Below are 10,876 nucleotides of genomic sequence, written 5' to 3'. Positions count from 1 at the left end.
ATTTTTTGTATTTTTAGTAGAGACGGGGTTTCATCATGTTGGCCAGATTGGTCTCGAACTCCTGACCTCAGGTGATCCACCCGCCTTGGTCTACCAAAGTGCAGGGATTACAGGCATGAGCTGCCGCGCTCAGCCTATTTGAAGATTTAATACCATTTTTCAAACCTCAGGAAGTATTTGAGTAGATTGCTTCTAAATTGATTACCTAGAAAATAAGTTCTTTATCTATTTAACTGTGATACCTGGATTAAGCCTGTAGCTATTTTGCTTTTTTATTTCTATATTATTGGATGATTGATGCCTATTTTCTGTGGTTATGAATATAGACATTTTAAATGAAAGTTGGTATATAAATTTTTCAAAATAATTGTATTTCCTGTTTTATAGTCTTAGAATGAATATATGGGATTTATCTTATGTTAATCTTACATTTAGGATTTTGTGAAAATGGAAAATTATGAGGCATTGGTAGGCTTTGATCTCTGTAATACACCGCTCTCCAGTGTTGCTCAGAAGATTATGTCTGCTATGCATTCGGGTGATTTAGTGGATTCTAAGACTTGGGGAAAGAGGACAGAGAGTAAGTAATTTTTATGAACCTTTCTTTCTCTTGATACTTTGAATGTTAATTGTTCTAAAGACTAAGAATTGAAAATGGAATGCATGTAGACAGATGAAGCCCAGCTCCCGCCCCTTTTACACTCATTCAGTGCAGACTGAGCTTCTGCTTGCTAACTTTCATGTTCCCTTAACCTTCATTGCTTTAAAAATGTAACACTCTCTTCCTTATTCCAGGTATTTCTGTCAAACATTCCCTTATAATCTGGATCAGGTATTTTAGTATCTTCGAAAGAGATGCTTTAATCTTGGTTCTCAGGTCATCGAACCTGTACATAGCATTTGCTATTGTGTGTGGTGAACGAGATATGTTTTTGACAATATGTGTATTATACTGCTATAGAAATGTAAACTCTTAGGTGGCAAGGATTATTGGATCAGTGTATATGGGTTCATGATGTGGTATAATAGTAAAAGCAGTGGGGCCGGGCGTGGTGGCTCACGCCTGTAATCCCAGCACTTTGGGAGGAGGCTGAGGTGGGCGATCATGAGGTCAGGAGATCGAGACCATCCTGGCTAACACGGTGAAACACTGTCTCTACTAAAAATACAAAAAATTAGCCAGGAGTGGTGGCAGGTGCCTGTAGTCCCAGCTACTCGGAAGGCTGAGGCAGGAGAATGGCATGAACCCAGGAGACAGAGCTTGCAGTGAGCTGAGATCTCCAGCCTGGGCGACAGAGCGAGACTATCTCAAAAAAAAAAAAAAAAAAAAAAAAAACAGTAAAAGCAGTGATATGCTCACAAATATCACTGAAATGTTTGTAACATCAGGGGTTTTGGTGTTTTTTTTCTTTTGTTTTTTGTTTTTTTTTGCTACTAGCAAGCAGTTTTTATTTTAAATTTGTAAGTCTGGGCCAATAATTTGTGGTTGGTTTCTCTTTCTACAAAATAAGGTATAAGTGAGTGAGATATAATTGAGTAATGAAATTGAATTGAAATAATTGAGAGTATTGCCAAATATTAGTACAAAAGCTCTTATAAACACATCTTCTTGATTAAGATACATTTGCAGTTAATGTTTTGATCCATTCATATTTAGGCATCTGTTGCTTATATACTTTATTATAGTAGAAGTCACTAATAAACTGGTAAGAATTTTTGAGTGTGAATTACATGCCTAGCAATTGATAGTGTAAGACACTACCATAATCACATTATTCCATATTTTTTTGAATAATAGAGGGGTGCATACTTGATAGAGGTGGAAATATACTCCCCTTCAAAAACTGGTAAGAATAATGAAATGCCTCTGGCAGCTATAATATGAGGCTCTGATGAAAAATTTATGACAGTCAGTCCATCTCATATAAGCTCTTATTGTTGTCCTAAAATACGTTGTTAATGCCTGGGATGATCACTTCAGCCCAGGAGTTTGAGTCCAGCCTAGGCAACATAGCAAGAGCTCTTCTCTGAAAATAAAATACCCCGTTAAAATTCTGGCTTTTGTTTGTTAAGGTTATTGAGAAGATAATAGAAAATGATATGATACTACTTTTCTCTCTTGGATTTGGAAAAATAGTGGAATTTTCATAAGGATTTTGTATTTTCTATTGCTGTATAACATTATTACTACAAACTTACTGGCTTAAAAAACACAATTATTGTTATACAGTTTCTGTGCGTCAGGAGCCTGGACCTGACTCTGCTAGGTCCTCTGCAAGGGTGGACTCCAGGTGTCAGCCAGGTCTGGTGTCTCTCCTGAGGCTGCAGTGGGGAAGCATTCTCTTCTAAGCTCACATGGTTGTTGACAGAATTCAGTTTCTTATAGACTTTCAGACCAAGGGTCTCAGTTTCTCACCGGCTGGTGTCTGGAAGGCATCCCCAGTTCCTGTCATGTGATCCTCTATGTGGGCAACCTACAGTATGGCATCTCACTTTCCCTAGCAAGACTGACATCACAGTTTTATATAATGTGATCACATACATGCCACTGCCTTTGGTGTGTTCTGTTGGTTAGAAGCTAATCAATAGTCCCATTCACACACAAAGCGGTTTGGGGTTATGTGAGGACATGATACCAAGAGGCAGGGATCATAGGGCCACTTTGGAGTCTTTCCACCACAGATTCTCACCAGTTTTATTCCTTCATCATATGAATCCAAATTAAAGTTGGATTGCTGGTGGATTATTGATGAGTGATGCTGGACCTAAAGTTTTTTTTTTTTTTTGAGACGGAGTCTCGCCGTCACCCAGGCTGGAGTGCAGTGGCACGATCTGGGCTCACTGCAGGCTCCGCCCCCTGGGGTTCACGCCATTCTCCTGCCTCAGCCTCCCGTGTAGCTGGGACTACAGGCGCCCGCCACCTCGCCCGGCTAATTTTTTGTATTTTTAGCAGAGACGGGGTTTCACCGTGCTAGCCAGGATGATCTCGATCTCCTGACCTCGCGATCCGCCCGCCTTGGCCTCTCAAAGTGCTGGGATTACAGGCGTGAGCCACCGCGCCCGGCCAGACCTAAAGTTTTAATTGACTCTGGATTCTTGTCAAATACTGAGCTGTCATTATGTCAAATTCTTCTAAGAAAAATATTGTAAATTAGCGTTTCATTTCCATGAGCCTATTTCATACCAAATAAGTATCGAAATTAAACTCAGAAATTAATGGAAGTAAACTACAAATATTTACTTTTACAAACACTAAGTCACACCAAACTGTATTAAACCTGTGATACTTGTCATTTTGGGGTCTAATTTTCTTATCTGCTAGACTGACTGAGGTGACTCAAGATACACATTCAGTAAAGATTGGACTGTTACATCTTTTTGAAACTAGTATAGATCTTTATGTAAAAACACTTTGTCATGAAAAACACTAAAAATGCAAAACTTAAATTAATGTAAGAGAACATCCATGTAACTACGACTTACATTGCCAACACCTCAAAATTTACTTCTCAATTAAAATCTCTCCCTGCTCAAATGTAACCATTAATTATCCTGCCTTTTATGGCAACCACTTCATAATCATGGGCGTTTTAAATTATTCCAGATAACTTTTTGTCAGCGATTACTGATTTCTTACCACGTTGAATCCATCCTTGTTTTCTGAGGCACACAATTATACTACATGGCTCAGTCTTGTTGCAGTCAGGTTTGACCAAGTGGCCAGGTGCCTGTCAGTGAGTTGTGAGCTCAAGCGGGTGCCATTTCCAAGGGAGGCTCCAAGACAGCCTGCCTGCTTCTCTGGCCTCTTTGCTTCCCATCAATTGGAGCTGAAATGATTCTACTCCAACCCTGCAAATGGTAACAGTGTCCTAGAGGATTGTGGAACAACATGCTAGAAGGATCCTGGGCCCCTGAGTGACTTTAAAAAACAGCTATACCACCTACTGAGACCATTCACCTCAGAACATGAGAGAGAGATAAACTTCCTTTTTTTTTTTTTTGAAACAGGGTCTTGCTCTGTCGCCCAGGTTGGAGTTCACAGCTCATTACAGCCTAAACCTCCCAGGTTCAAGCAATCTTCCCACCTCAGCCTGCTGAGTAGCTGGGACTATAGGCACTTACCACTGTGTCTGGCTAATTTTTTGTTTTTTTGTGGAGACAAGGTCTTGCTATGTTGCCCAGGCTGGTTTCAAACTCCTGGGCTCACATGGTTCTCCTGCCTTAGCCTCTCAAAGTGCTGGGATTACAGACATGAGCCACTGTGCCTGGCCTACTATTTTTTTAGTATTATACATTTTTTCCACAACATTTTTGGGGAGTCTCTTTGTAATACGTTAGGAAAAGTGTTTTTTTTTTTTTTTTTAAAAGACAAAAAAACCTAAAATCTGTAATTCCACACAATTTTCTTTTCTTTCTTTTTTTTGAGACGGAGTCTCACTCTGTCACCCAAGCTGGAGTGCAGTGGTGCGATCTCGGCTCACTGCAATCTCCCCCTCCTGGGTTCAAGGGATTCTCCTGCCACAGCCTCCTGAGTAGCCAGTATTACAGGTGCCCATCACCATGCCTGGCTAATTTTTGTATTTTTAGTAGAGATGGGGTTTCACCATATTGGTTAGGTTGGTCTTAAACTCCTGACCTCAAGTGATCCACCTCGGCCTCCCAAAGACATTTTTCTTAAAATTTTTTTTACATATTTATATACATGCATACATACATCGTTTTAATATAAAATTGTGAGAAGGTTCAAGTTCTTTTTTGCTTGTTGAACCCTCTCCCTTATTGTTAACCTGTGTTAACAACTTAGTATGTGCCTTTTATATTTTTGTTAATTTTTTTCTATGATTATAATTTATATGGCTGGACAGTCATGCACTGCATAATGAATGATGTTTTGGTCAACGACAGACCGCATATATGTTGGTGGTCCCATAAGATTATAATGGATCTGAAAAATTCCTGTCTCCTAGTGACATTGTAGCTGTCCTGTTATCATAGCACAATGCATTACATTTTTTTTTTCCCGAGACAGAGTTTCACTCTTGTCACCCAGGCTGGAGTGCAGTGGTGCAATCTCGGCTCACTGCAACCTCCACCTCCCAGTTCAAGTGATTCTCCTGTCTCAGCCTCCTGAGTAGCTGGCATTACAGGTGCCTGCCACCACGCCTGGCTAATTTTTGTATTTTTAGTAGAGGCAGGGTTTCACCATGTTGGCCAGGCTGATCTTGAACTCCTGACCTCAGGTGATCCGCCCGCCTCGGCCTCCCAAAGTGCTGAGATTACAGGCGTGAGCCACTGCACCCGGCCGCGTTATGTTTTTGTTGTGATGCTGGCGTAAACAAACCTACTGCACTACCAGATGTATAAAAGTATAGCACTCTGTATATAGTATATAGCTATGTCATACAGTCAACTTACACAAACCTAGATGGCATAGCCTACTACACTGTACTATACTATGTATAATTGTATATACAATTATATGTAGTACAGAGTACTTGAAAAAAATGACTGTGTTACTGGTTTATATGTTTACAATACTGTATATACTTTTATCGTTATTTTAGGATGTACTCCTACTTATGAAAAAAAAGCTAATTGTAAAACAGCTCCAGGCAGGTCCTTCAGGAGGTATCCAGAAGAAGGTACTCTTATCATAGGAAGTGACAGCTCTATATGTATTAGTGCCTCTGAAGACCTTCCAGGGGGACAAGATACAGAAGTAGAAGACAGTGATACTGATGCTTTTTACCCTGTGTAGGCCTAGGCTAATGTGTGTGTGTGTGTCTTAGTTTTAAGCAAGAAAGTTAAGAACATTTTTTAAATAGTTAAATATCTTAATAGAGAAAAGGTTATGGAATCAAGATATGAAGAAAAAATATTTTTGTTCAGCCGTACAATGTGTTTTTGTCTTAAGGTAAATGTTATAAAGGAATTTAAAAGTTTAAAAAGTTTAAAAGTGTATAAAGTAAAAAATGTTAAAGTACATTGAGGTTAATTTATTATTGAAGAAAGAAAATTTTTAAAAATTAGTGTGTCCTAAGTGTATAGTGTTTGTGAAGTCTACATTAGTGTACAGTAATGCACTAAGGTTTCACACTTACTCCCCACTCACTGATTCACCCAGAGCAACTGCCAGTCCTGCAAACTCCATTTATGGTAAGTGCCCTATATAAGTACCATTTTTTAATCTTTTATACTGTATTTTTACCTATGTTTAGATACACAAATACTTACTGTTGTGTTACAGTTGCCTACAGTATTCAGTACAGTAACATGCTGTACAGGTTTGTAGCCTAGGAGCTACAGGCTAGACCATACAGCCTAGGAGTGTCGTAAGCTATGCCATCTAGGTTTGTGTAAGTTCACTGTATGACAGCAGTCCCCAACCTTTTGGCACCAGGGACTGGTTTCATGGAAGACCATTTTTCCACAGGATGGGGGTCGGGTAGATGCTTTCGGGATGAAACTGTTCCGCCTAAGATCATCAGGCGTTAGATTCTCAAAAGGAGCTCGCAACCTATTCCTCGCATGTGCAGTTCACAGTACGGTTCTTGCTCCTACGAGAATCTAATGCTGCTGCTGATCTGACAGGAGGCGGAGCTCAGGTGGGAATGCTCACTCACCTGCTGCTCACCTCCTGCTGTGTGGCCTGGTTCCTAACAGACTACAGACAGGTACTGGTCCTCAACTCAGGAGCTGGGGACCCTTGATCTATGATGTTTTCATAACAATGAAATCGCCTAATGATGCATTTCTCAGAACATATCCCTGCATGACTGTAATTATAGCTTGTATATATCTGTGCCAACCCAACCCCCCTCGTCAGGTGGCATTGATTGAGGCATTTGTTGCAATGTATCACATTTCAGCTTCCCCAGGCTCAATTCTTCTGATCTCCAAGGCCCCTCCCCAGTAAACTTTCTGCTGACAAATCTCAGTCTGAGGGAACCTTATCTGCTACAGTTGGTGGCAGGAGTGGTCTGAGAAAGTAGACGTGATTTTGGAGTTTGGTCTCCCGCAGGTAAGCTGGCACTGATGACCTCATCACAAGTTGTGGGTGGAATACAAATGGTAGCAGTGGAGTTAAAACTTTGGCTCAAGGTGGGTTTGTCTGGCTTACCGGTGGGAGCAGCTGCACCAGCTGGGACAACACTGCACATCTGAGAAGTACAAGGCAGTTGAAGACAAAGGAATTGGATGGCTGTGGCTGGGAATAGTAGATCCTTTGGAAAAATACAAAAAAAAAAAAAAAAAAAAAAAAAAAAAAAAAGGGCTGTGGGTGATAAGCAATTAAAGGCTAAATGTGAAAGCCAGAGGGCTTCCTGGGCAGCCTATAAAGTGACAGCCTATAAAGTGACAGCCTGTAGCGATAGACCCAAGACTTAGTCCTGATTGCTCCAGAGAAACTTGAATTTTCAGCCCTGGTGGTGGGCTAGGGGTTTTTGTTTTGTTGTGTTTTTTTTGTTTTTTGGTGATACCTAGGCTGGAGGTCCAATCCCAGCTCACTTTAACCTCCACCTCTGGGGCTCAGGTGATTCTCCCAAGTAGCTGGGAATACTGGCGTGCACGCTCGGCTAGTTTGTTTGTTTGTTTTTTAAGTACACATGGGGTTTCCCCATGTTGCCCAGACTGGTCTCGATTTCCTGGGCGTCTTGAGCGTACCAAAGTGCTGGGATTACAGGCATGAGCCACCTCCACCGGGCCAAGATTAAGGTCTTGATCTGAAGAAAGAGGGACCAGACCCTGAGATACAGGATGGGAACGTTTGGATTGGTATATTTTAATCTTGATTGAAATACCACAGGGAGCCAAGAAAAAAAAATCTTGAGTATCAGACCAGCTTGGTCAACATGGCAAAACCCGTGTAAATGCAAAATATCAGGCAGGTCTCAATTTAGAAAGTTTATTTTGCCTAGGTTAAGGACATGCCTATGACACAGCCTTAGGAAGTCCTGAGACATGTGCCCAAGGTGGTTGGGGGTAGTTTGCTTTTAAACATTTTAGGAAGACATGAAACATCAATATGTGTAAGATGTAATTGGTTCGGTCTGGTAAGGCGGGACAACTCGAAGAGGGGGCTTCCAGGTTAGAATTAGATAAGAGGGGCCAGGTGCGATAGCTCACCCCTGTAATCCCAGTATTTTGGGAGGCCGAGGCGGGTGGATCCCTTGAGGTCAGGAGTTCAAGACCAGACTGGCCAACGTGGTGGAACCCTGTCTCTACTAAAAATCGAAAATTAGCCGAGCATGGTGGCAGGTGCCTGTAATCCTAGCTACTCGGGAAGATGAGGTGGGAGAATCGCTTGAATCAGGAAGCAGAAGTTGCAGTGAGCCAAGATCGCACCACTGCACTCCAGCCTGAAGGATAGAATGTGACTCTGTTTCAAAAACAAACAAAAAGTAGGTAAGAGACAAAAGGTTGCATTCTTTTGAGTCCTTGATCAGCCTTCCACTGAATACGCAATTTAGTGAATCTGTATTTTTACATAAACAGTACGGGAGAGGAAGCAATCAGATCCCCATTTGTCTCAGGTGAACCTCAGAGGCATAGAATTTCACTTTGAATAGAATGGGAGGCAGGTTTGCCCTAAGCAGTTCCCACCTTGACTTTTCCCTTTAGCTTAGTGACTTGGGATTCCCAAGATTTATTTTCCTTTCACACTCGTCTCTGCAAAAAATTAGTGGGGCATGATGGCACGTAATCCCAGCTATTTGGATGGCTGAGGAAGGGGGATTGTCGCTTGAGCTTGGGAGGTGGAGGTTGCAGGGAGCTGAGATTGTGCCACTGCACTCCAGCCTGGGTAACAGAGTGAGACCCTGTTTCAAAAAAATAAATAATAATAAATTTTATTTAAAAAATAAATCTTGAGTATCAGATACCTCTGAGACCTACAGAAATGGCCCCACCCTGATCGCTTCCCCCAGCTTTGCTGGAAAACAATGGAGAGCTTCTGTCTTGAAAAATAAGACATGCTCCCTCATTATTTAATAATACTTTAGGAAAAGTTTTTGTGGTGGGGAGGGAGAAACAGAAAAACCAAACAAAGTTCATAATTCCCCAGATCTTTTTGTATAGTTATACACACGCATACATATGTCATTTCATAAGAAATTGTGAAAAGATTCATAAATGTATTGTTTAGGCTTTTTCTTTTTTGCTGCCCCCTCCTCCTCCTCTCCTGGTCATTAAGTCACAAAATAACCCTGCCGAAAAGTACTGGGCCTGTTACAGTCCAGTCAGGGGACAGAAACCGTAGAGTAATTTGAACAGGGAATGTTTAAGGCATTACTAACTAGCAGGATTAGCTTTAGAGAAAACTCTAAAGAATCCAGCAATAGCAGACACAGGGAGCAGCTTCCCCCGCTAGGGCTGAAGTGGGGTGCTGAAGGAAGGGACAAATTTAGCAGAATCTCTCCCCTCAAGGCTGAGATTCAGATTGTCAGAGGTTGTGGATGTAGCCCACTGGGTGGCCAAGAAGTTGGCTGAAGTGCCAGCGTCAGTCTGGCAAGTGGGAACCCACCTATGGGGTATCACTGAACTCACCGAGAAGTTGGTAGGGGTGCCTGTGAAACTCAGTAGGAAGCTGCCCACAGGGATCGACTGAAACTTGCTGGAAGGCTGGCTAGAATGTCTGCAGAAGTAGCTGGGAAGTGGCCAGTGGGGCTGCTCATGGGTGTCTAGTACACTGGTTAAGAGCTGCAGGAACAAGAAGAAAGGAAAGCAAAGCACAGCAGCCAGAGGCCTCTTCTCTGGCAGCGTCCCTCTAGCACCCTCTGCTGATGGAGCTTAACATCGTGCCAGGTGGCAAAGGAGGGGTATTTTCTGTAGGGCATGCGGTGCGATGAGGGGTGAATTTGTAGCTGAGAGGTGAATTTGTAGCTGGAAGGCAGTACATTGATAACTGGCATAGGGACGAAAGAGATTCTACTCCAAAGGAACTGCGGGACCTAACTGGCCATATACAAGCAGGCCTGGGAGAGTACCTGTGGTGGGCTGGGTCTGAGGGTGCTGGATCAAGGCAGGTGGAACTAAGGTTGGATAAGGGAGAGTTTATGCGGGATCACTTCAGAGACACTGGATTTGACAACCCAATGAAGATTCCAAGAGGTGGTGCCAACATACTGCTAGGACGGCTTTTAGTTCCTTGTAGGAGAGGGTTCACACTAAGTGAAATAGAAAGGTTAGAACTGCCAGGGCAGATGGTAAAAGAAGGCATGAAAACCCAGGAGAGGTGGACATGCTAGAATGGCCATATTGTGGAGGGCTGGGAAACTCAGCAGGTAACGTGCAGAAGGGCACTCTGGATGCTTTATTTACCCAACCAATAATGAAAGCTGATGAGGGAGTAGGGAGCATCGGCTTCACTGAGAATCTCAGTGGTGTCCTCTATAGACCAGGGCTGATAATAGGAGATGCCTCCTGATAACAGTCAGGGAGACAGGATCCTGACATAGAGGCCATATGGTGGTGCCTGTCAGAAGCAGGGTAGGCACAGTTCTCAAAAAGTGACTTCAGACCTGGAACCGACTGACTGAAGGAGAGGCCAGGTCCCCTGGAGGAAGGACTATGCAACACCATAGTAAGTGTATATGGCAATTATTCCTCCTGTCTTTCCGCCAGGGAAACCTATGGCCATTTACTCTGGGAACTTATACAAGGGGGAAGGGGATACTGAAACATTGATATGATATTGATACCTGGAGACCTAAAGTATCATCATGGTTTCTCTGTCAGAGGTGCAAGGACTCAAGCAATAAATGGAACCTTGGCCCAGATTACACCATAATGGGAGGGCTCACTCCGAAGCCATTTTCCAAGTCCCCAAATGTTACTTGGAATGAACAGACTGTTGGAAGAACCCTCAGGTACTGGCTCC

The 10,876-nt window shown here is 42.5% G+C and overlaps 1 protein-coding gene across 1 annotated transcript in view; it reads left to right on the top strand.

The window, feature by feature from the left end:
• Positions 1-10,876, top strand: part of POLN (DNA polymerase nu) — a 166,055-nt gene that overhangs the window by 12,380 nt on the left and 142,799 nt on the right. The window contains exon 2 of the mRNA XM_055246226.2: positions 436-580. Coding sequence (XP_055102201.1) covers positions 448-580 — 133 coding nt within the window. The 5' untranslated portion in view covers positions 436-447. The remainder of the gene's footprint in view (positions 1-435; positions 581-10,876) is intronic.

This window comes from Symphalangus syndactylus, chromosome 16, assembly GCF_028878055.3.
Source record: "Symphalangus syndactylus isolate Jambi chromosome 16, NHGRI_mSymSyn1-v2.1_pri, whole genome shotgun sequence".
Lineage (NCBI taxonomy): Eukaryota > Metazoa > Chordata > Mammalia > Primates > Hylobatidae > Symphalangus > Symphalangus syndactylus.
This window is presented reverse-complemented; position numbering and strand designations above follow the sequence as displayed.